The 26,537-nt window shown below is 37.6% G+C and overlaps 1 protein-coding gene across 1 annotated transcript; it reads left to right on the top strand.

The window, feature by feature from the left end:
• The first annotated feature begins 10,339 nt into the window (after positions 1-10,339).
• On the top strand, positions 10,340-14,170 carry LOC133780631 (uncharacterized). Its single transcript, XM_062220251.1, has 3 exons — positions 10,340-10,429; positions 10,553-10,605; positions 13,564-14,170. The coding sequence occupies exons 1-3, from the start codon at positions 10,415-10,417 to the stop codon at positions 14,123-14,125; spliced, it is 630 nt and encodes a 209-aa protein (XP_062076235.1). The 5' UTR covers positions 10,340-10,414; the 3' UTR covers positions 14,126-14,170.
• Positions 14,171-26,537: the final 12,367 nt, after the last annotated feature.

Raw genomic sequence — 26,537 nt, 5'->3', positions numbered from 1 at the left:
ATTTCGTATGAGTACTTAGTTTTCTAACTTAGAAATTCTAGACATTTCGTAAGTTCCTGCCAAGTATACTTTCTCACACTCTTAATGCTCTAATATTTTATGAGCATAATATTTATTTTTACACAAATATTTTCTTTTAACTTGGAATTTTGAAAGATGCCAAGTTACTTAAGCTTTGATAAACAAGTTAGCTCAATGGCTCTTTTTGACTTCGAAAATTTACAAGTTAGCCTAAAAACAAATATGTTAACTCGTGCTCTCATTGCTTGTGTTGAATTATTTACCAGTATACCCCATGTGCCCCCTGAGTGATAGAGAATTGTAAGATCCTTGGTCACTTTCTACTTGACTGAATCTGTTCGAGCAATTACTACTCGTGAAACACATTGAATATAAAGAAAATATTCGAGCAGTTGAACACTGCTCGAACACACTAAGCAGTTGAACACTGCTCGATTTTACCGATCAATTGAATACTGTTCGAAAAATTAACACACATGCATATTTGTAGGAAGAGTCGACCACGCTGCGTGTAATCTCTTTTATTACTCGTAAATTTAAAAAATGACAAAACGTGTCTAATAACGAGTCTCAAACAAACCAAAATTGCTCAAAAATAAATGACTGGTCAGCAAATAACCAGATCATAAACATACTTAAATAACAAGTAAAACACTTGAATCTAAGCTACCACTCTGCAAGCGGTATTTATTGATAATATTTCCTCAAGTGCTCACCATTCCAGTAGTTTATGATCAGCTCATCGTTCAACCTAGAAAGTTTGTAAGTGTCGGGTGGTAGGACTTGCTCAATCTGATATGGTCCTGCCCAATTTGGTCCTAGCACTCCAACTCCTGGGTCTTTGATGAACACTCTCCTGAGAACCAAATCTCCAACATGGAACTTTCGATCTTTAACTCTGGAATTAAAGTAGCGGGCCACCTTCTATTGATGGGTAACAACTCTCATGCTCGCCTTTTCTCGTTCTTCTTGAATAAAATCCAGAGATTCAGCCAGTAATAGATTGTTCTCGTCCTGGTCATAAGTGCTTGTTCGATGGGACGGGGGGTTGATCTCAACCGATATCATGGCTTCATAACCATATGACAAGGAAAAAGGAGTATGACCTATTGCTGTCCGAGCAGTGGTTCTGTATGACCAGAGAACTTCTGGTATTTCTTCTGCCCAAGATCTTTTAGCTTATTCAAGCCGCTTCTTCAGGGTCTCTTTCAACATTTTTTTTACTAATTCTACTTTCCCATTCGCCTGTGGGTGTGCCACTGAGGAGAAACTCTTTGTAATGTCATGCCTAGCACAAAAATCAGTAAATAGATCACTATCAAACTAGGTACCATTATCAGACACTATCTTTTTTGGCAGGCCATAGCGACATATGATATTTTTCACTACAAAATCTAACACTTTCTTTGAGGAGATTGTTGCTAGCGATTCAGCTTCATTCCACTTCGTGAAATAATCTACAACAACTACTGCAAATTGTACCCCTCCTTTTCCTTTGGATAGTCTCCCGACCAGATCGATTCCCCACATTGCAAAGGGCCATGGACTTTGCATCTGCTTCAAAACATTTGGAGGTGCTATGGGTATTTTAGAAAATCTTTGACACTTATCACACTTCTTCACATACTCCATGGAATCTTCATTCATTGTAGGCCAGAAAAACCCTTGTCGCAAAATCTTTTTAGAGAGACTTTGCCCCCTAGCATGGTCTCCGAAAAATCCTTCATGCACTTCAGCCAACAAGTTCTTTGATTGGTCGAGTGTTACGCATCTAAGTAGTGGCATTGAGTACCCTCTTCTATATAATATCCCATCCATTATGATATATCTAACAGTTTGCGTCATCTTCTTTTTTGCTTCATTGCGATTGTCTGGTAAGATGCCTTGTTCAAGGTAATTGATGATGGGCATTCCTTCCTGCCCAATAATACTCAGTTTTTCCAAGTATTCAACTGGTACTATATTCAAAGTATCAACATCTTTTGCACTGGCCAGTTTAGCCAAACCATCTGCATTGGAATTCTGCTCTCGTGGTACTAGCTTGATAGTGTACTCGTCAAATTGTGTTAGCAAGTCCTTGGCTTTATTTAAGTAGGCCACCATACGCAAACCTCTCGCCAGATATTCCCCAAAAATTTGGTAGACCACCAACTGAGAATCACTATTTACTTCGACCGACCGAGAATGTACATCTTTGGCCAGTCGTAATCCTGCTAAAAGGGCTTCATATTCTGCCTCATTATTGGAAGCATTGAAACCAAACCTCAATGCGCAGTGGATTCGATGCTGCTCAAGGGTGATTAATATAAGTCCTACCCCCGCATGATGTTCGTTCAAGGATCCATCCACATAAAGTTGCCACGTAGGAAAATCTTTTCTCTGCCCAACTACATTTTCTGTCTAGTCAGGAATATCAGGAATTCCGGTGCATTCAGCAATGAAGTCCGCCAAAGCTTGTCCTTTAATGGCTAATCGAGGTTGATACTTGATCTCGAATTGGCCTAATTCGACAACCCACTTAAGTAAACGACCAGAGGTTTCTAGTTTTTGTAAGACTTGGCATAAAAGGCTTATCGGTAAGCTTTAATGGGATGTGCTTGAAAGTATGGCCGTAATTTGTCAGATGCAAGCACTAAACAGTATGCTAACTTCTCAATCATCAGGTACCTTGACTCTACTCCTATCAACCACTTCCTAACATAATATACTAGATGTTGTACCTTATCTTCTTCTCGTATTAGAGCAGCACTGACAACATGATCTATGACTGCCAAATAAATGGAAAGGTCCTCTCCATCTACCAGTTTTGAGAGAACTGGAGGTTGAGCCAAATGTTTCTTTATGGCTTGGAAGGCTACCTCGCACTCCTCCTTATGTTCGAACATTTTGCTTCCTCTAAGTTAAAAAACGGGACACATTTGTCTGTTGATTTGGAAATAAACCTGCTTAGAGTAGCAATCCGCCTAGTCAAACTCTGTACATCTTTAGTTCTGGCCGGAGACTTCATTTCCATGAGTGCCTTATTCTTCTCAGGATTGGCTTCTATTCCTCGCGAGTTAAATAAACCCAAGGAATTTCCTCGAACTACTCCAAACGAACATTTCAATGGGTTTGGCTTCATGTGATGCTTTCTAAGTATTGCAAAACATTCCCCTAGATCTTGTACATGCCCCCCAGCTTCTTTTAACTGGACCAGCATGTCGTCGACATATACCTCCATGTTTTTGCCGATCAAGTCACAGAACATGCCATTCACTAAACGCTGGTAGGTGGCATCCGCATTCTTCAAGCCGAATGGCATAACCTTATAACAATATAAACCAATATTTGTCCAGAAGATGGCATGCTCCTCGTCAGTAGGGCACATACTTATTTAATTATATCCTGAGTAAGCATCCGTAAAGGATAAAATTACATGACCAGAAGTTGCATCAACCAACTAATCTATCCTAGGCAGAGGAAAACAGTCCTTGGGACATGCTTTATTCAGATCGGTGAAATCTACACAGGTCCTCAACTTTCCATTTGGCTTGGGCACTAAGACCGGATTAGAAACCCAGGCGGGGCAATAAGCTTCCCTTATGAACCTATTTTCTTTTCGGCATTCAACTTCTTCTTTTAGAGCCTTTGATTGATCTTTGTCAAGCACTGAAGCATTGTAGCATTCCCTAGGAGCAGATTTAAGGTATATTATGTTAGGAAGTGGTTGATAGGAGCAGAGTCAAGGTATATTATCTTTGTCAAGCCCCCCTCCGTTCCTTAACCACTGAAGTATTGTAGCATTCCCTAGCTTCTCTTTGGTCTCCCTGGACACAGCCTATGCCTGCATTGGTCGAGAATTCTTAGAAAGGGTCCATATGGACACCGCCATGTGTAGAGCCGTGAGTAGTGGTCGACCAATCTCGACATTGTACGCCAATGAACAATCTACTATCAAGAACTCTGTCATGGTCGTCTCGTGCCTATGAGCGTCTCCTGCTGTGACTGGTAACTTGATTGTTCCGGTTGGTGACAATCCTTCTCCAGTGAACCCGTAAATAACTTGACAGCATGGTTTCAAGTCATTGACGGACAACTTCATCTTCTCAAAAGATGACTTATAGATAATGCCCACAGAGCTTCCCGTATCAACTAGGCATCTCTTTACTTTCATGTTTGCAATTTGGACTGTAATGATGAGGGGTTCATTATGAGGAGACCTTATGTGTCTAGCATCATCCTCTGTAAAAGTGAGAGACTCACTTTCATACCGAGGATTCTTTGGAGGCCGCTCCTCCATAGTCATGACTTCTAATGTTGATGTTGCATCCAAATCATGTCAAAATGACCGGGCATATCTTCCCCTCACCTTATTACTATCCCCAGCCAAGTGTGGACCTCCACATATAGTATCTAAAGTGAATTCCACAGGCTCGGGTTGCAAGGGTGGAGAGAGCTATCGTTTGAACCCAGGATTGTTGTTGCTTCCTTCTCCTTGTTGTTTCTGTGCCTGGTACTTTTTCAACTTTCCCGACCAGAGAAGAAATTCTATCTCATCCTTGAGATGATTGCATTTATTTGTATCATGACCTTAATCTCCATGGAAACGACAAAAATTATTCATGTCTCTTTTACTCATCTCCTTCTTGATGGGTGGGGGTTTCCAGTAGGGAACCTCTTGATGACTAGCGAGATATATTTTCGCCTGGCTGGCTGAGAGAGAGGTGTAATTAGTGAACCGAGGCTCATACTTGGTTGGCTTATCGCTTAGACACAACTTGGCCTTCTTTTCTTCATGGCGGTCAGACTTATTATTTCCACATTTCTTTCAACCATTTTGACCGTTTCCCCCATTCTTAGAAGGGTCAGTTGATCTGCCTAGATTGTTTATGCCCTTCTCTTCTTTCTCAATCACATCATCCAATTTCATATACTTGTCCGCTCGGTCAAGAAATTGTTGAAGTGTTGAAATTGGATTTCCATGTATACTATCCCACAAAGGGCTCCGGTAAGTGATTCCAGAGGATATGGCAACCATCTTCCTCTTGTCTCCGACTGTAGTTGCTCGGTTGGCTTCTCTCATGAACCTCTGTATATAATTCTTTAGAGACTCATCCTTTCCTTTTTTGATATCTGCCAAGTGGTTGGCATAAACTAGTGGACTCCAAGCAACACTCAATTTTCTACACAACTCCTTCCTGAATGTTTCCCAAGAGGTAATGGAATTTGGCTTAAACTTCCAATACCATTCCTGGGCAGTATCTGAAAATGAAGTTGGGAAAACTCTACACTGATAACTATCACTTACCCCGAGTAGTTCCATCTGGTCCTCAAATTTCCCAACATGTCTGATAGGATCCGCTTTTTCTATATATAACGGCAGTACTAGTGCTTTATATTTTGTCGGCGGCTGGGCTGCTCTAATCCGGACACAAAATGGACAGCCACTCATGTGGTATACCGCATCCATTCTGAAAGGTCATTTTGATAAACCTTGCACTGCAGCCGTCAGCGCGTCAAGCTGGGCTTGGATAGCTAGTGCAACCGACGGGCCTCCAAGGTTTTGACCTCCTGGTCGGGCATTTCCATCTGGTGTACTGTCGTCAAGTATTTCTACTTGATCGGTAGGACAGTTCAGATCTTTCCCTTCGACCATGACGGTCCTTCTCTTGTTGTCGATAACATCCCTTAGATCCTTCCGGGAAGCATGTCCTCCTAACTAGTCAAACACCATGCCCTTAGATTTTTCAGAGGGCTTACTGTGCGGAACTTGCTCTCTCCCACTATGCTGCTAGTTGGGAAGTAGTGGCGGCTTTTCGGCACGGCCCGGGCAGTCCTTTCTTCCTTGTTGGTCGTTTCCCTCTTTCTCCTTTTATTGTTCGGTGTGATAACTATCAACCTCATCCTTACCATGTCCATCTGTAAACTGTGAGGTTTTCTTATCTCGAGGAGCTCTGGTCTAATTACGCCTAGGCGGAGTCTTCTTACTGCCTGACCGGTGACTCCCTGATCTAGAAGTCTCTGATTGGTGGCTCCTGGAAGGGGTTCTAGAATTCTCCCTTTGCGTCGAGGGAGTCCCTGAGCGGTCCTCATTATCCCCCCGACTAGTGGGATTACTCCTACTTCTTTCTGGCCCCCGAGAATTGACTCTGCCAGCGGGCTTCTGTCCAGTATTGTCATTTCTTGCTCCGTGGGTGGTTGCTCGTGCTACAGCTTGGGCATTGGCCTGGGTCAACTGATTGGCCGCTTTTAGAGCAAGATCTGCCTCGCGATGTCGACGGTCGGCCTCCTCCTGTCCTCACCTGATCTCTTCGCTTCTGGCATCCATTTCCCATATTTGCTGCTCAAATGCAGCCTTTTTCCTTGCCATTTCCTCAGCAAAAGAGTCCTGTCGAGCATTGAATTGCATCATCTCTTCTTGGAAAGCCCCCATGGCTTCCTGGAGTTGTTCGACCTCTGGAGTCATCTCCTCGAGAAAGACCCTGGGCTCAGTGTGAGGGTTCTCAGGTGCAGGACCTTCTGATCTAACATGTTCTATTGATGTACCAGGCTTCCTGGGCGACATATTGGTAGGATAGTAGTGTGTTTCTTCTATTCAGGCTCTCAATGAAAGCACCAAAAATGTTGACCAAAATTTTGGCCAACGGTAATTAGACGCAAAAACGACAGTCAAGACAATAGCCTTGAATAGAAAATAAAAACGACACGACCAATTTTATAGTGGTTCAGCCCCAATTTGTTGGTAATAGCCTAAACCACTTGGAGTTGTGATATATGTAGCCTACACTTAAGATCAGATGAACTTGAACCAACTGAGTTTCTTAAGTGTAAGTAGAAAAAATATAGAGATTCTCTCTCTAGAGAATGCAAAATTTCTCTCTCTAAGCTCTCTTGGAAAATGCCCCGAGAATGTCCCAAGTCACAGCCCCAAAGTCTCAAAATTAGAGAGTCTAAAAGATCCCTCCAATGATCCCATGAGCTCATTATTTATAGACTCATGGATCGTACATGAAAAAAATATCGTTTTGACGGGGTCTTTGATTGTTTCAACCAACTTTAATTAATAAATAATAAAAAAAAATTAATTACAACAATATAGCTATTACTTCGGGATATTTCAGAGATTCGCACAGTAGTTGCGAGCTATTCGGGTTGAAGTTGTTACTGAGGTTCTGTAAAGAAGTCACTGGGTAGTTAACTCTTGAGATTCTGACATATCCGGTCAGCTACATTCCTCAATTTGACATAGATGGTCGGGTGAAACCCCTCTATGATGTAGCTGGTCGGGTGAAACCCCTTTCTGAGGTGACTGGTCAGTTGTATCACGTTGCTGAAGTAGCTGGTCAGCCAAAACACATTACTAGTCGGATATCACTTATTCTCTAATGTGACTACTCGATCGAATTCCATTCCTAAGATGATTGGTCGGTCAAACCATGTGTCTGGTCGAATGAGACTTCTCCCTGACCAGACAAAAGTCTTCTCCAGTCGGATAGATCATTTTTTGCCACCTGTCACCTCTAACTGCCACGTTATCAAGAATGAAATTTTAGGGATAACAATAGTCAATTATTCAAATTTGAAATAAATGTAAATAAATATATTAATTACATAATATCCCATGATAATTGGGATTTAATATCTGATAACAACAAATCCCTAAGGAATAAGGATTTCTTAATAGCTGTTGTGTGCAAAACGCGTTGCTGATCTCGAATGCAAGGTTAATGTTGCTGATCTCGAATGTAAGGTAACACATTGCTTAGCTCGCTATTTTAGTCAGCCTCTTCCTCTCTTAGTGGTTTCGTCGTACTCAATCTTCAGAGACCAATGCCTTCGAGCTTGCAACTAAGCCTCGAATGATACCTGCATGCCTTGGAGAGGATTCTTTCTTTTGAGCTTCAAACTTAAGCTCGAGCCTTTCAACTTGTGCTCGATCGCCAACAACAACAGATCAGGAATCATGACTATTTATAGAAGTGTTCAACCAATGCTTGTTATTTTCGAGCATACGCTTTTCGAGCCTACATTTCGAGGCTCATTTATCCATCCTCAAAATTTTGGAGTAACATATATGTTGTTGGACACAATTTTGAAGAAGGAATCAAATGATGGTAATCATTTGCTGATGGACCCAAAACGAGTATGTTTTAAAAATTTATAACTCGCAAACGCATGAATCGTATATGAAATATAGTGTTTGTGTAAGCACGAGATCGAACCCAAATGAGTTGTCTAAAATAAAAAAGAAAACTATTTTAAACAAAAATTAATACATTTTAACCTAGCTCCAACGATTGATGAGATTTAATGTCATGAACATAAAATAAAAGATATAAAATAAAGCAATTTAAGAGAATAAACATAAACCAATACTGATTTGAAAATGAGTGTTAAAAGGAAAGATTATTAAGATACTAGAATCCACAAAATGTAAGTTTAATAATACTTATTAGCATATTGATTCCTAAGTTTTAGTGATAGTTAAAATAAGTCAAACTATCATTTTCCAAATAGATTTATAATTTTAAGCACAAATTACTTCTAAAAAGATAGGATTTTTCTTCACTTTTAAAAAAGTATAATTTCAAAGTATTTAATGTGAATCAACCTAATGAAACAACAAAAAAATCAAATAACATTATTTATAAGGCAAAACATAATATTTTCTTCTAAGCATTGGATGTGTACAATTTAATTACACATCTTACACAAAGATTATTATGTTTTGCAAAATGAAGAACAAAGTGCATATTATCTAACAATCCAAAATATGAGATATTAAATATGAAAGACAAATATGAAGAAGAAAAATCCATAAACTTTGTTGCATTACAAGGGAAATCAACATACAACATAAATATTATCTAGTTACAAGTTGCTTCATCATGATCTTAATAATCTTATGAAAAAAATTAGAAGTACGTAACTAGAATGGAAATTAAAAAATAAATAAAATACATACTTGAAAATTCTCTTGAAAAACACTAAAATGGAAGAGAGAGAAATGGTAGAAAGAAGATGGTAACACAAAAAATTAAGCTCCCCCAAATGGTCTTGAAAATTACCTATTTATAGCCAAAATGAGAGTTTTAAAATAATCAATTTAAATTAATTCAAATGATTAAATTAATTAAATTAATAATAATATGCCAAATAGGGGTAAATTATAGGTTGTAATGATGATGTTTATGGTGAAATATGTGGAAAAATTGGGTAAAAAGTTGGCATTTTTGCACAAAGGGACAAGGGGACAAATGAGCTATGTTTGGCCTCAGGAGGGAAAATGGCAGTGGTTGCTGGCTACTGGCTGCTGGCAGTGTTTGGGCTCGTGGCCCTAGGTGGTGTAGGGAGGCTGTTGCAAGCTGGGCCGAACTGGGCAGAGGCGTGTGGAGCTTGGTTGTTGGGAGGCATGCGAGCCGAGTGGGCTGGTGACGTGAGCTAGGCGGGCTGGGAAGGCTGGGGAAACATGGTGGCTCAGGCGGATGTGGTTGGGCCAAGTGGGCCTGGAGCGGGTAGGGTGACTTCGGGCCCGAAGGAGCAGTTAGAAGCTGCTAGGGCACCAAAATTTTATAGTGCACCAAAAAAAAATTTTTAGTTATTAAATTTTTTGTGTTTTATTTTATTTAAGTGTTAAGTGTGGTAAATTGTTTTATTTAAATGTTGTTTATTTTATTTAGTTGTTGTTTGTTGTATTTAATTGTTTGTTATTTTTATTTAATTGTTAGAATTGTTTGTAGAATTTTTGTGAAATTATTCGTTCAATGATATTTATTTATTTTATTTTAAAAATGTGATTATGTGAGATTTTGTTGAATGCACTAAGGTCCAAGGTAGATTGTGGTGCTCCCTAGTGATTTAGTGTGTGCTAGTGCATGGTAGCATGGTACACATGTGTAGATTTTCTACACACTTTATACTTCCTTATTTTAGATTTTATTTGAATTAATTAATAAAAAAAATCAAAAGAAAAGGGAAATGAAGATGCTTGGACATGTGAACCTAAATGGGAAAGGAATATTAAGATTTCTATTGTATTTGGGTCAATTCTAGTTAAAAATGGAAGAGATGTTATCATCTTTTTTCCATATATATTTTTAAATAAAATAAATTAGAAAAAATAAGGTGATAATGTTATTTTGGGAAAGGAAGTGATCATCTTTTATTTTTCCACCTATTGTGATACAATTAAATAAATATGAATTAAGACAAAATATGGAAGAGAATAGGAAAGTTACCTTTTTCTTTTATTTGAGTCTTTATCGGAAAATTAGGATAAAGAGGAAATGGAAAAAATGGAAGAGCATTATGCTCTTGGGGCTGCCAAATTATAGAGAGAAGAGAGCGAGAGAGAGAGAGGGCGTGACCTAGAGAGAGAGGGGGAAGAAGAAAGAAAGGAAGAAGGAGAAGAAGAATGGTTCAATCTAGGGTAACGCTCTTGTTTTGCTTTATGATTTCTTATGTTAAATCTAGTATATTGATTTGGGTTGTCTCTAACTTTTGGTGTTCATCTTCTTCTCCATCTTGATATTAAAAAAAATACAACCCCTAGGGTTTGAGCAAGGAGGTGCTTCTAGATCGGATTCTTGATTTCTATCAAGAGAGGTATTGAAATCCCTCCCTCAATTTTGTGGTTATTGGTTTTTGATGAGTGATATTTTAGAGGGACTATGGTTGAAAGGGGATTTGTGTTTTGGGTAGAATAATAAGTTATTTGATGTTCTTGTTATCTTGTTGGTGATGCGTTATTTGATAATGCATGAAGGGGTTTTGGTGTTGATTTGCCATGTATGATGATTAGTTATAATTTATGATTTTATATATGAAGATTTCAGCCTAAGCATGTCTAAGGATCCCCTCTATATTTTGTTTCATGTTTTGTGATTTTCAATGTTAGATCCATGTTCTAGGACCTATGTAATTTGGGTATAATAATAATTGGGAATCTTGATAATTGGATCCATGAAATTTTGATAGGATGTATATGATATTATGAATAAGTAAATTATGGTGTGCATGAAAAATAATAGGAACATAATAGGTTTAATATAAAGGCACATATGAAGATTTGTGTTATGTTATTCATGCATGTTGTATTATTATTTTGTTGGGTTGCATGTATGAACTCATTAGAAATAGAATAAGGTTTTGTAAGGTTGTACATGAATATGTGTTAGTTATGTTCTTTGAATTATTTGTATAATAAGAGTATGTTAGGACTTATGATTTATTGTGTTTATGAAACATGAATGATCTTGTATGAATTTTATGAGGCATGAGGTAAAAGATAAAATTCATGGTGATTTATGCTTGCTGATTTTGTGATTAAATGGTGAAAAGATTGACGAAATAAGGATATGTATGCATAAGTATAGCTCTAACGATATGTGGTGTTTGTAAAAATAAAATGGTGTTTTAATTCACACTTAAAATGATGTTTTTGCACAAATAATTACCTACAGATTTTTTTATATTTTTGAGAAAATATGAGTTTTCAAAAATAAGGATGGTGATTTTAATGGTAAATTTGATTGCTGGAATTTTTGTTTAAAAATGTAAAGTGTGTTTCCATAAAAGGAATTTGATTGGTATTTTGAAATAAATTGATAACCTAAACTATGGTAAAATTTAAAAGTGGTATTTTTAATATAATATGAGTGGTTGTTTTACAAGTTATGATTTTCTTTAATTGGATTAATAAAAATGTTGGATTTAATTCACTTGTGATTTTTAAATAATGGTTGAAAGTTTAGTTTAAAAAGTTTTAAATAGTTATTTAATTTTAACATATGAATATATGTTACATAAAATTAAGTATAAAAAATAATTCAACCAAAATATATTTTTCACACACTTAAAATTATTATTTTTCTCACATCAAATTATGTAATTCTATTAACTTAAATTAAGTTGTTATTTTCTAAGGAGACATGATAATCATAGGTATTTTCTTTTTTTAAAATAATTTCCAAGCCTTTGTTTTTCTTTCTAATTTAAAAATAATAAATCAGTCTTTTATATATTTATAATGGCTAAATAAAATTGTTTATATGAAATAAAAAGAATGTCTTGGGAGATTTAATTAACCTAGTAATTTTAAGAAGATAGACAATGGTAAACAAAACATGCTATAAGTCTATTATTTTTAAAATGATAGAAGTAAGACACATAGAATTATCGTTTTAAAACGCCGCATTTGCGCAACGTTCCCACGTATGCATGTTACATGCAAATTCAATTTTACGTCAAAAATTATGTCTATTATGCACCCATGTAATTTTTATAGAAAGATCATGCATGCAATATAGGTAGAATGAACATTATTCTTTTATGACCTTATGTGTAATTAAACATATTTGTATGTTGTGTGTAACTCCTACCATGTATGCATGGCCCATGCACACATGAGTTATATGAGAGGGCAAAATAGTAATTATGTGAAGATAATGAATGTCGTTTTGATTATGGTATAGGCTCGTTGAGAAGTTGTGGTTTTACTTAGCTTGATCCTGAGGTAAGGAAGTTAAATAGAATTTATGATTGTTATATTATGAATGGTAAGACTGTTGTGTGAATGAAATATTATGAATTATGAATGCCATAATGTGATGATGTATTGGCTTGTATGAACGTTGTATGATATGAATGGATGTTAGCGTGATGAACGCGACACATCAAAATGGGTTGCTAAGGATAAGAAGACGTTACTCGAGTTACTAAGGATATGAAAACGTAACTCCATGGGCAGATGCGCCGAGGTTATTCAAGGACCAGAGTCTCTTGTTTACCTCAAAGGGTGGCATGGACAAGTTAGCGGGCCATGTTCACAAGGAATTGTTTATGATTATGTTATGATGTTTGGTGATGTTTATGATTTTGTTATGATGTTTATAATATGATGGTGGCATTATGTTGACTTGAATATGTTTATGTTTATGATATTGATGCCAATTTGATGATGTTATGATGTATAAAGATGTATGATAGTGTTTGTAATTTGTTGCATCTTACTTGCTTGTTGTTTGTACTTCCTTACTGGGCTTTTAGCTCACCCCACTTACTTTCCCTTCCAGGTAGCAAATAGGTTTCTCTATGGCACGCGTGGTGATGTGGGGAGTTCTATCGTCGTGGTGTGTATAGCATGGGGGCATCCTATGGACAAAAAACGATCAATTAAAAACAACATTTTTAATAATGTAATGTTTTATGAGACTTTTTAAACTTATCAATGGGAGTTGAATTATTGGTTGTTTTGGAACTTTGCATAAATGATATTTTCTTTTAAAACTATTGGGCCCAACTTGCATGTTTTAAGCAAGACCCCACTGAAACCTTTATAATAAGTGGCTTTCTTTTATAAGCCAATGAAAATGTGAATGTTTTTTTAAGTACTAGTCTAGGATATTTTACAAATGGTATCAGAGACGGTCGTCCATATATCTAAGGACCCTCCCCATACACGCTAAAGACGGGAAAATCTCTCCTCACCGCGTCGTAAGTATTTGTTTATGTGCTATTACTTGTTTCTGTTTTACTTAATTTTGTATAGTTTCGTAACTGCAGTAGTAAAATGCCTCCTGTATTGAAAATGACTAAGAAACAATTGCTTAAGGAGATCCGCGCGATTCCTAAAGTCCAGCTTGACGAGGACCCCTACAATTGGTGCATAGCAGTCTTGAAAATGACAAAGGAGGTCTGTGATCGCATCCAAGGGATGATGAATAAAAGGGGAGCCTTACTATGGCCCATTAAGCAACATTGGGTCATGAGGGAAGCATTGTCGATATACTCGGAGGCCTTACTTCAGTGGGATCAATCATGGAACCTTGTTGAGCAACACGACCTGGAGTTTAGCAACATGGATTACGCAATTTGTGAATTTCTGGGTTACTACGAGTTTAGTCATCCGGAGTTGGTGCTAGTAAAGATGGATGACGGGGAACTGGAGGATCGTGTAGAGACAATGCATGATGAGGAAGGAGAGTTTGAAGTTGAAGTAGTAATTCGAGCCATACCGCGTCTGACCGCGAGGATGAAGATTATGGCGAGCGCTCCCAGCTATTTCCACATCTTGGAGAACCTTTTTTATTATAGTTCAGGGGACGAGTCCACTGTTGAGGACTAGAGTCCATTACATAATCGTCGCATGGGGTGCTATTAAATAAGATGGAATAATAATAAATTTTGTAAGACCTTAAGTGATTTATGTTTTGGTTAATTAAACACTTCTTGGGATTGTTTGATTTTGGAATAATTTGAACATTTTCAATGCTATGGATATTTTGTTACAAACTCTAAATGATGTAGTTTGAATGTATGATTTTGCAAATATCTATCAAACCAATATGCAATGTTCCTTCCTTATGATTTTCCTTTGATTGCCTTAGAACTTCATCATGTCAACCGGAGGAAGAGGAGGAAAGGGAAGAGGAAGAGGCAGAGGAAAGGGTGCCTCCACAAGGTCTGAAACTACGGCCACCCCTGACGTTGAAATGCCATCTGTTCAACCTGCAGCTCCGGCAGCACCATTTGTGGACCTGGCCGCAGAGGTAGCAAGGTTAAGAGAACAGTTGAGACTGAGAGATGAGGAATTAGCACAAGCTAGACAAGCACCGCAAACATCCTAAACACCCTAAATACCTCAAGTACCAGTTGCACAACCTCAGCCACCAGTACCACCTCCTGCACCACTACCAGTAACCTATGGGTTCGAACCAGTATATGAACGCTTCAGGAAATAAGCCCCACCAACTTTTGAGGGGAAAGTTGATCCAATGGTGGCAGAAGATTGGTTAAGGTCAATTGAGGCTATTTTTTTATCATATGGAGATAGATGATCGCCAAATGGTTTCCTATGCAGTTTATTTACTTAAGATGGATACACGGATTTGGTGGGACGTGACTAAATAGACATGTGATCCGAATACCATGACTTGGATGGAGTTTGTCCAGGCTTTCGGTAAGAAGTATTACAGTCCAGCTGTGCTAGCAACTAAGGTTGACGAGTTTATAACTCTTGTACAAGGGAATCTTTCAGTCACTGACTATGCACAAAAGTTCGATCGATTGGCCAAATTTGCCCCTGAAGTGGTGCCAACTGATGCATTGCGAGTCCAGAGGTTTGTAAGGGGACTCAAACCGATGATCGTGAGGGACGTTAGGATGACTAGTGCTAAAGTGGTCAGTTATGCAGAGGTACTGGATAGAGCTCTTGAAGCTGACTATTTGGAAGAATGGATATGGAAGGACAATGCCGCTAGAAGAGAGAACAACCGCAACAAGAGCTTCCACGAGAGCAACAAGAGAAAGGCTAACTAAGGGCAGAATAGTGGGGTTGATAAAAGACCTAGACCTCCAGCCATGAATAGCAACAACCACAACTCTTAGAACCATAGCAACCGCAACAACTGCTTCAATGACCGGAACCGTGGGAACCAACAAGGAAACCAAGTCAAGCATCCTATCTGTCCTAAATGCTCGAAAAGACACCCAGGACAGTGCCAGGCCGGTACCAAAAAATGCTTCAAGTGTGGCCAGGCAGGACACTTAAGAAAGAACTGCCCACAATGGAAGGAGGGACAGAATAACAATAACAATCTGGTGCCAGCAAGAGTTTTCGCCTTAACCCAGAACGAAGCGGCCAACAGCAACACAGTAGTTACAGGTCAGCTCCCTATATCTGGTACAATGTGTAGAGTCTTAATTGATTCTGGAGCGACTCATTCTTATGTTTCCATGAATGTGATTGATAGACTGAATATGCCTTATAAGATGTTTGAACATAACTTTAGTACATTGTTTCCATCGAGAGATATGATGTTATCAAATAAGTGGTTACCGTCAACACCTGTAACGGTAGAAGGCAGGGAGTTCCCAGCAGATCTCATAGAACTAAGTATACCAGATTATGATGTCATACTCGCATGGATTGGTTATCCAAACATGGGGCTACGATAGACTGTCGAAAGAAGATCGTAGAGTTCAGGCCAAAGGAAGGAGAGGTCTTTTCCTTTAAAGGTGAAGTAGCGGGCTTTCGAACACCCATAATATCTGCACTGGAAGCACGGAATATGATGCAACATGGATGTTCGGCGTTCCTTGCCAGTGTGGTGGATAAGTCCCAGGAATCAGAACTAAAGCCAGAAAATGTACATATTGTTTGTGAGTTCTCGGAGGTGTTTCCCGAGGAATTACCAGGACTGCCCCCAGATAGAGAAATTGAGTTTGTAATCGAGCTTGCACCTGAAACTGCACCGATCTCTAAAGTGCCCTATCGAATGGCGCCGACAGAGTTGAAGGAACTTAAAAACCAGCTACAAGAGTTGTTAGATAAAGGATGTTGGGAAAATTAGATTACCTCAATTGTAATAGGTAAGAATATTACAGCTCTATGCAATAATATTACAAATAAATATAGATTGATTAAATAAGGTTACAACTCTATAACTGAAAATTACAAATAAACAAAGAAAAGGAAGAAGAAGAAGAGAATAGTGAGAATACAACTCTAAGAAAAAGATTGCAAGTAAATAAAGTGTTTGAACCGAAACAAAAGATTACAACTCTTAAACAAAATATACAAGTAAATAGAACAAGAGGATAAGAAGAAAAACAATAAAAATAAAATGAAGAACAGAAACACAAGTAAACTCTCACTTACACAACCTAAGTGAAGAGGGTTGGGGATCACCAACTTTAACAAGGTTTAAAACCTTAGTCCAAAAGCTTATTTCCCCCTAACTCAAGCACTAAGGGATCTCTATCAGATATTGGAAATGCTTTCTTGAATTATCAAGCCTCAAGGTGTTTCTAGCCAAGTGCTCTAATGGATAGAAATATTGTGTCTTTCAAGTGAGCTATAGGCTCCTATTTATAGAGTTTAGAGACACCCTTTGAATTTCAAATTCCACCAACCCCCATGGTTGTTACCAATGTTTAATTGGATTAATATGTAATTAAAAATGAGATTTGAGAGTTATTTGGGTTTTTTGAGCCGTTCAACAAAGACTGAAAAAACTGAAGAAAAAAAATGGTCAGTTTTGGCCTGTGGCCGCGGCCACTACTCTCTGTCCCACTGGCTGCGGCTGCTGACCATTTTCAGCACTTAAAAATGTGTTGTTTTTCCAAACGGTTCCAAACCCTCTCAAATGATTTTGTAACTCCCAAAACACATTATTGGGGTTAAAATCATATCTCAAACAGCCATTTCACATATGGCTTTATGAAATTCATCTCAATATTGTGTAACACCAAATTTACACAATAAAGGGTAATATTTGGAAGTTACAAATTTGTAACACCAAATATGTTTCATTATTTGGATATATCTCATATATCTAAATATTGTAACTCTCTATTATATGTTACAATATGTGACACTCTTTGTCACATTTATTTAATCTAAAACATTATATTATAATATAATATAATATTACATTATATTATAAAATAATATAACATTCCCCCACTAGATTAAATAGGTATCTATTGTAACACTTATTTAATCAATCATTATATTTTAAAACATAACATATCCCCCACTTGATTAAATAAGAACTCTCTCTTATAGGAGTCATTGCATTAGTGCATAAAGCAAAGTGTTTTTCAACTTGAACTTTACTATAGTGTAATTATCACAAAATTTGTCAAAAATTTGGTTGCACTAGGCATTGAACCATCTTTTCATGATAACAAATCGGTGATAACACACACACCTTTGCAATGTTCACTTGAGACCTCTATGTCTCGCTTTGCACCATTAATGGCCATGTGCACTTTCCATTCATGGACGTTCTTGAGAATATTCCCAATTCTCATGAGAAGCGGCACCACCCCTAGGTCCATATAGTTAGAATTCTTACAGTATTTTTTTACAAAAAATACTTGTCTTCATAAGACTGAATTCTATTAAAAATCCTTTCGGTTTTAACCCTCAATATGGGACTTGTTTTGAGTACAACTAATATTCACTTGATTGACTTATTGCTACCTATTGAGCCTAACACTAGTTGAATAACTAGTGTTAAGATAGGTTACCATCAATTGTGAATCTCTTTAGGGAGTTTAAGTCCCATCCCTCGAGATGATGCAGCCACTAAATCCCTCGTTAGTGGCTTAGTGAAAGGATCCACCAGATTTTCACTTGTTCTCACATAGGATATTGAGATGACTCCTCTTTGAATCAATTCTCTTACATATCAATGTCTTAGACTAATATGTCTAGACTTCCTGTTATACACTCCGCTGCATGCTCTAGCCAATGTCGCTTGGCTATCACAATGTATCGATATAGTAGATATATTATCTTTGATTAGAGGAATCTCTATCAACAGATCCCTTAATCATCTAGCCTCTTTTCCAGTAGCAGCTAGAGCTATGAACTCTGCTTCCATAGTGGAATGAGATATATAGGTTTGTTTCTTGGAACCCCAAGAAATTGCACCTCCACCAAGTGTAAATACCCAACCAGTTGTGGACAAGTTGTCCCCAAGATTGGATATCCAACTTGCATCTGTATATCCTTCTAAAATCGAAGGAAATTTGGAGTAGCGAAGGCTTAATCCTTTGGTTTTCTTGAGATAACCTAGGACTCTTCCAATTTCCTTCCAGTGATCAACACTTGGATTACTTGTAAACCTACTAAGTTTACTTACCGCAGATGCTATATCAGGTCTAGTATATTGGGCAGCGTACATTAGACTCCCTATAGCACTAGCGTACTAAAATTGAGCCACCACTCTTCCTTCATTCTTCTCTAGTTTTACACTATGATCGAATGGAGTATTGGCATCTTTAACCTTCATATGGTTAAATTTGTTCAATACTTTCTCAACATAGTGGGCTTGCCCTAACGCAAAACCCCCCACTATGTTTCTTTACTTTGATACCAAGTATGGTGTCAACTTCTCCAAGATCTTTCATCTTGAAGGTTGATGATATAAACCTCTTCATTTCTTCTATCCATTTCATGCTATTACTTAGAATAAGCATGGCATCCACATATAAGCAAACAATGATCACATATCCCTTACAAGTTTTGGAATACAAACACTTGTCTCCATTGTTATGTCTAAACCCATTAGACATGATGGCTTGATCAAATTTCTCATGCCATTGCTTAGGAGCTTGTTTCAATCCATATAAGGATTTTACAAGTCTAAAAACTTTATGTTCATATTTTGGTAGGACAAACCCTTCCGGTTGTTCCATATAGACCTCCTCATTGAGGTCACCATTAAGGAATGTCGTTTTGACATCCATTTGATGAACATACAAGTTGTGTATAGAAGCTAAAGCGAACAAAATTCTTATAGAAGTTGTTCTTGCAACAGGCGCATAAGTATCGAAATAATCGATACCTTCTTTTTGCCGAAACCCTTTAGCTACTAATCTAGCTTTAAAGGTTTGGATAGTGTCGTCAGTGTGGTATTTTCTCCTAAATACCCACTTACACCGAATTGGCTTAGACCCCGGTGGGAGGTATACCAATTCCCAAGTGTTATTGGAAAGAATGGAATCCATCTCATCATTGATGGCTTCTTTCCAAAATTCACTATCTCTCAATTGCATAGCTTCTCTATAAGTCTTAGGATCATCCTCAACGAGAAGTACAATAGGAATTTTCCTAATAACTTCCTCTCTATTTTCTTCTACCATGTAGAATGAAATTCATTGAGAATCTATCTCATTCAATACTAGACTTTTATGATTTTTTAGCCTTTAACTTCTTCTAGGTTCAAAGGGTTGCTTTACATCCTTTTGAGAATTCTCCTTTTGATAATCAACTTTGGATGTAGAAGCTTGAGAATTGTTCTCATATAACAAATTCTCCTTTAGAGATGTTGAAGCTTGAGAATTGTTGTCACATAACATATTCTAAAAAAATTCAACTTCTCTAGATTCAATCACAATATTAGACTCTACGTCTAATAGCCTATAAGTTTTACTATTGTTGGCATAACAAACAAAAGCACACTTTATGGCTCTTGAACCTAACTTTGTTCTATTAGGTTTGTTTTTCTTGCAATATGCAAGACACCCCCACACTTTGAAGTACCCTATGTTGGGTTTTCTTCCTTTCCATAACTCATATGGAGATTTCTCATTTTTCTTCATCGGTATTCGATTAAGAATGTGACAAGCGGTTAAAAGCGCTTCACCCCATAAGTTGAAGTTCAACTTAGAAAACACCAACATAGAATTTATCATCTCTAGATAAGTCCTATTTTTCCTTTCGACAACACCATTGTGTTGTGGTGTATAAGATGCAGTGCACTCATGAATTATACCATTTTCTTCACAAAATGTATTGAATTCATTAGAGAAGTACTCTCCTCCTCTATCACTTCTCAGCACCTTAATCTTTTTATTTAGTTGATTTTCAACTTCTAATTTATATAATTTAAAAGCATCAAATCTTTCATCTTTATGCTTTAAAAGAAACACATAGGTATATCTACTAAAATCATCTATAAAAGTAAGAAAATACCTTTTACCACCTCTAGTTAGAACACCATTTAATTCACAAAAAACACTATGGATTAAATCTAGTAAATTAGATGATCTTTCTACACTAGGAAATGGTTTCTTAATCATTTTTGCCTTAACACATGTTTCACATTTACCATAGTTTTTAATATTGCATGCAATCATACCACATTTAACTAATCTTTTCATGGTTGAAAAACCTATATGCGATAGTCTAAGATGCCACAAAAATAAGAATCACACTCAACAATATAGGCAGAATTAACATTTTTATTGATAACATTGAAAGTTACATCATCGGTGCACAATTTAACCATACCCTCACAAGAGTACCCCTTTCCCAAAAATGCATTTGATTTGGTAAGTATAAGTTTACCAGCCTCAAAAATGGCTCTAATGCCGGGCTTGCCAAGCAAATCACCACTTATCAAGTTTCTACTCATTTCAGGAACATAAAGTACATTCACTAATGTAACTTTCTTGCCGGAGGTGAAAAAGACTTCAATGGTACCTTTGCCAAGTACCTTGGATTTGCCCTCATTGCCCATTTGAATCTCATGGTTGCCCTTTGACTCTTCAAAGGTCTTGAACAATGATTTGTCATAGGTGACATGGACAGTGGCACATGTATCATACCACCACCCTTTCACCTTTCCTTGGACCGCATTCACCTCACTAAGGGTAGCAACTATGTTTTCCTCTTGAGTTGTGTTCACATTAGGTCCTTATTGGTCTTTTCTATGCCTACACTCTCTAGCATAGTGACCCTTTTTTGCACACACAAAGCAAGGACCTTTCTCGCCCTTAAACTTGTTTGGGTTGGTTTCTGGACCCAAAGGTTTCTCGTAACCCTTTTTCCCTTTGTTTTTGGGATGTTTTGGTTGTGACACCGCATTTTCTTTGGAAGTCTCTCCATTAGACACCTCCACAATTTTATCTCTACATATCGATTCCTCTTCGATTCGAATATGCTTTTGGATTTCCTCCGAAGAATAATCCGCATTTTTATGAAGGATTCTTTTCCTATAGCTCTTCCATGTTGGTGGTAATTAGCCACTATAGCACCAACTTGAAAGGCCTCAGGAAGCTCAATCTTTAAAACTTTCAGTTTGTTAACAATTATTTGCAATTCATGAATTTGAGGAAGAATAGGTTTATCACCAAAATATTTGAAATCAAAGTATTGAGATATCAAAAACTTTTTGGTACCTTCCTCTTCCACCTTGAAATTTTTCTCAAGTGCATCCCATATCTCCTTGGCCGATTTGGTCTTGGTGTAGAGGTCATAGAGCCTATCGGAAAGGGTATTGAGGATATGACCCCTACAAAGGAGATTGTCCTCCTCCCTCCTCCTTCTTTTCTCCACCTCCTCGGGGGGTCCTTGTCGGATGGCGTTGGGAGAGGTTCTAGAGTGGATTCTAGAATGTAGGCAATTTTGAGAGTGGTCAAAAGGAATCTCACCTTGTCTTGCCACCTAGTCAAATTGGACCCATCAAACCTATCCAACCTCACTAGGTCTTGATTCATGATTTTGATGGTCTCACCTTCCATTGAAACAAACAAAGGCATAAGCTTTTGAATGTTGGGAAAATTAGATTACCTCAATGGAAATAGGTAAGAATATTACAACTCTATGCAATAATATTACAAATAAATACAGATTGATTAAATAAGGTTACAACTCTATAACTGAAAATTACAAATAAACAAAGAAAAGGAAGAAGATGATGATGAAGAAGAGAATAGTGAGAATACAACTCTAAGCAAAATATTACAAGTAAATAAAGTGTTTGAACCAAAACAAAAGATTACAACTATTAAAAAAAATATACAAGTAAATAGAACAAGAGAATAAGAAGAAAAACAATAGAATAAAATGAAGAACAGAAACACAAGTAAACTCTCACTTACACAACCTAAGTGAAGAGGGTTGGGGATCACCAACTTGAATAAGGTTTAAAACCTTTGTCCAAAAGATTATTTCCCCCTAACTCAAGCACTAAAGGGTCTTTCTCAGATATTGGAAATGCTTTCTGGAATTATCAAGCCCCAAGGTGTTTCTACCCAAGTGCTCTAATGGATAGAAATATTGTGTCTTTCAAGTGAGCTATAGGCTCCTATTTATAGAGTTTAGAGAAACCCTTTGAATTTCAAATTCCACCAACCCTCATGGCTGTTACCAATGTTTAATTGGATTAATATGGAATTAAAAATGAGATTTGGGAGTTATTCGGGTTTTTTGAGCCGTTCAACAAAGATTGAAAAAACTGAAGAAAAAAAATGGTCAGTTTTGGCCTGTGGCCACGGCCAGAGATATTAGTGGTCGCGGCCACTACTCTCCGTCCCACTGGCCATGGCAACCAACTTTCAGTGGCCGCGGCCACTGACCATTTTCAGCACTTAAAAATGTGTTGTTTTCCAAACAGTTCCAAACCCTCCCAAATAATTTTGTAACTCCCAAAACACATTATTAGGGTTAAAATCATCTCTAACAGCCATTTCACATATGGCTTTATGAAATTCATCTCAATATTGTGTAACACCAAATTTACACAATAAAGGGTAATATATGGAAGTTACAAATTTGTAACACCAAATATGTTACATTATTTGGATATATCTCATATATCTCAATATTGTAACTCTCTATTATATGTTACAATATGTGACACTCTTTGTCACATTTATTTAATCTAAAACATTATAATATAATATAATATAATATTACATTATATTATAAAATAATATAACAAGGGATTCATAAGACCTAGCCATTCACCATGGGGAGCACCAGTCCTATTTGTGAAAAAGAAGGACGGGAGTATGAGGATGTGCATCGATTATAGAGAACTCAATAAGGTCACCATTAAGAATTAATATCATTTGCCTAGGATAGACAACCTTTTTGACCAGCTGCAAGGGGCAGCGGTGTTCTCGAAAATTGATCTGCGATCCGGGTACCATCAGTTGAAAGTGAAAGATGGGGACAATTCGAAAACGGCTTTCAGAACTCGCTACAGGCACTATGAATTCTTAGTAATGTCTTTTGGACTGACCAATGCCCCAACAACATTTATGGACTTGATGAATAGGGTATTTAAGGATTTCTTGGACAAGTTTGTAGTAGTGTTCATAGATGATATCCTCATTTACTCGATGATAAAGGAAGAGCACGAGGAGCATTTGAGGTTCACTTTGAACAGATTACGAGAACATCAGTTGTACGCCAAGTTCTCTAAATGAGAGTTTTGGCTGGAACAGGTAACTTTCTTAGGGCACATAGTGTCTAAGAATGGGATAGCAGTAGACCCATCGAAGATCGAGGCCATTAGAGACTGTCCCCAGCCAAAGAATGCCTCAGAAGTTCAGAGTTTCTTAGGGTTGGCGGGTTATTATAGGAAGTTTGTCGAGGGTTTCTCGAAGATCGCCACCCCGTTGACCAACTTAACCCGTAAACATCAGAAGTTTGCATGGACAAAACAATGTGAAGGAGTTTTCAGACCATGAAGTATAAGCTGATTTCTGTGCCTATCCTTTGTGTTCCCACTGAGGGTGGGAAATTTGTGGTGTATTGTGATGCATCAAAGAACGGCTTGGGATGTGTGTTGTTGCAAGATGGGAAGGTGGTAGCTTATGCTTCTAGACAACTCAAGGATTATGAGAAACGGTATCCCACTCATGACCTTGAATTGGCAGCAGTAGTGTTCGCACTAAAGATATGGAGACATCACATGTACGGAGACAAGTGTGAGATATACACCAACCACAAAATTGTGAAATACTTTTTCACACAAAAGGAACTGAACATGAGGCAGCGAAGGTGGTTGGAATTAGTAAAGGACTACGACTGTGAGATTCTATACCACCCAGGCAAGGCCAACGTGGTTGCAGATGCTTTGAGCAGGCGGGGACATGGAAGTGTCTCAGCACTACATATAATAGAGATGCCTCTTCAGAAAGAGATCATAAATGTCGGCATCGAAATTGTGATGGGAAGTTTGGTGAACCTCACATTGCGATCCTCCCTATTGGAACAAATTCGAGAAGGACAGAAATTGGATGAAGCCTTAGTGAAACAAGAGGCTTTGGTACAAGAAGGTGGCAACATCGATTTCACAATATCTAATGGTAGATTTCTGAGATACAAAGATAGGATTTGCATGCCTGACAATGCTCAAATTAAGGAAAGTATCATGAAAGAAGCGCACACAACGCCTTATTCCTTGCACCCAGGGTCTACGAAAATGTACCAAGACCTTAAGGCATTATATTGGTGGCATGGAATGAAGAGGGACATTGCTGAGTTTGTTGATAGATGTTTGACATGCCAGCAAGTCAAAGCGGAACACCAGAGGCCAGCAGGGTTGCTACAACCGCTCTACATTCCTGAATGGCAATGGGAGGATATAACAATGGATTTTGTGGTAGGGTTTCCTAGAACCACCAAGCAGCACGACTCAGTGTGGGTGATAGTAGATAGACTCACTAAGTCTGCCCATTTTCTTCCAGTAAAGACCACATACTCGACGGATCAATGTGCTGACTTGTATGTTAGTGAGATAGTGAGACTTCATGGGGTGCCAAAGTCGATAATTTCTGATCATGGGTTAGTTTTCACATCGAACTTTTGGAAAGGGCTACAAAGAGCTATGGGATCAAGACTAAAGTTTAGCATTGTGTTTCATCCTTAGACTGATGGCCAGTCTGAGAGGACCATTCAGATTTTAGAAGACATGTTGAGGTGCTGTGCTTTGGACTTTTCAGAGTCTTGGAACCGATATTTACCCTTAATGGAGTTCTTGTATAATAACAGTTACCAATTTACTATTGGGATGGCTCCCTATGAGATGCTTTATGGGCATAAGTGTAGATCTCCTTTGCATTGGGATGAAGTTAGGGAGAAACAGATTTTAGGCCCTGAAGTAGTTAGGGAAGCTAGTGAGGCGATTTATAAGATTCGCCAAAGGATGCTTACTGTGCAGAGTAGGCAAAAGAGCTACGCTGACCTCAAGAGAAGGGACATCGAGTTTTTAGTGGGCGAGTTTGTTTTCCTGAAGGTCTTGCCAATGAAGGGTGTTATACGTTTTGGAACATAAAGGGAAGTTAAGCCCTAGATATATTGGTCCATTTGAGATTTTGGGCAGAGTAGGGCAGGTTGCATATCGTTTAACACTGCCCCCAGTATTAGCTTAAACGCATAACGTCTTATCTCGATGTTGCGTAAGTATGTGTTAGACCCCTCTCATGTTTCGAGTTACGAGTCGTTACAGCTGAAGCAGAACATGAGTTATGATGAACAGCCTGAGCGCATTATTGAAAAGGGAATCAAGGAATTGAGATCCAAAAGGATTCCACTAGTTAAGGTCCTGTGGAAGAATAGTACAGAACGGGAAGCAACATGGGAGTTGGGGGAAGACATGAAAGAAAGATACCCTGATTTATTTGGTAAGAAAGAATCTCGGGACAAAATTCCTTTTAAGAAGGGTATATTGTAGTGCACCAAAAAAAAATTTTAGTTATTAAAATTTTTGTGTTTTATTTTATTTAAGTGTTAAGTGTGGTGAATTGTTTTATTTAAATGTTTTTTATTTTATTTAGTTGTTGTTTGTTGTATTTAATTGTTTGTTATTTTTATTTAATTGTTATAATTGTTTGTAGAATTTTTGTGAAATTATTTGTTAAATGATATTTATTTATTTTAATTTAAAAATATGATTATGTGAGATTTGGTTGAATGCACTAAGGTGCATGGTAGATAGTGGTGCACCCTAGTGATTTAGTGTGTACTAGTGCATGGTAGCATGGTACACATGTGTAGATTTTCTACACACTTTATACTTCCTTATTTTAGATTTTATTTGAATTAATTAATAAAAAAAATAAAAAGAAAAGGGAAATGAAGATGCTTGGACGTGTGAACCTAAATGGGAAAGGAAGATTAAGATTTCTATTGTATTTGGGTCAATTCTAGTTAAAAATGGAAGAGATGTTATCATCTTATTTCCATATTTTTTTTAAATAAAATAAATTAGAAAAAAATAAGGTGATAA

The sequence above is a fragment of the Humulus lupulus genome, chromosome 5, assembly GCF_963169125.1.
Source record: "Humulus lupulus chromosome 5, drHumLupu1.1, whole genome shotgun sequence".
Taxonomy (NCBI): Eukaryota; Viridiplantae; Streptophyta; class Magnoliopsida; order Rosales; family Cannabaceae; genus Humulus; species Humulus lupulus.
The sequence above is the reverse complement of the archived record's forward strand: the minus strand, read 5'-3'. Positions and strand labels throughout refer to the sequence as shown.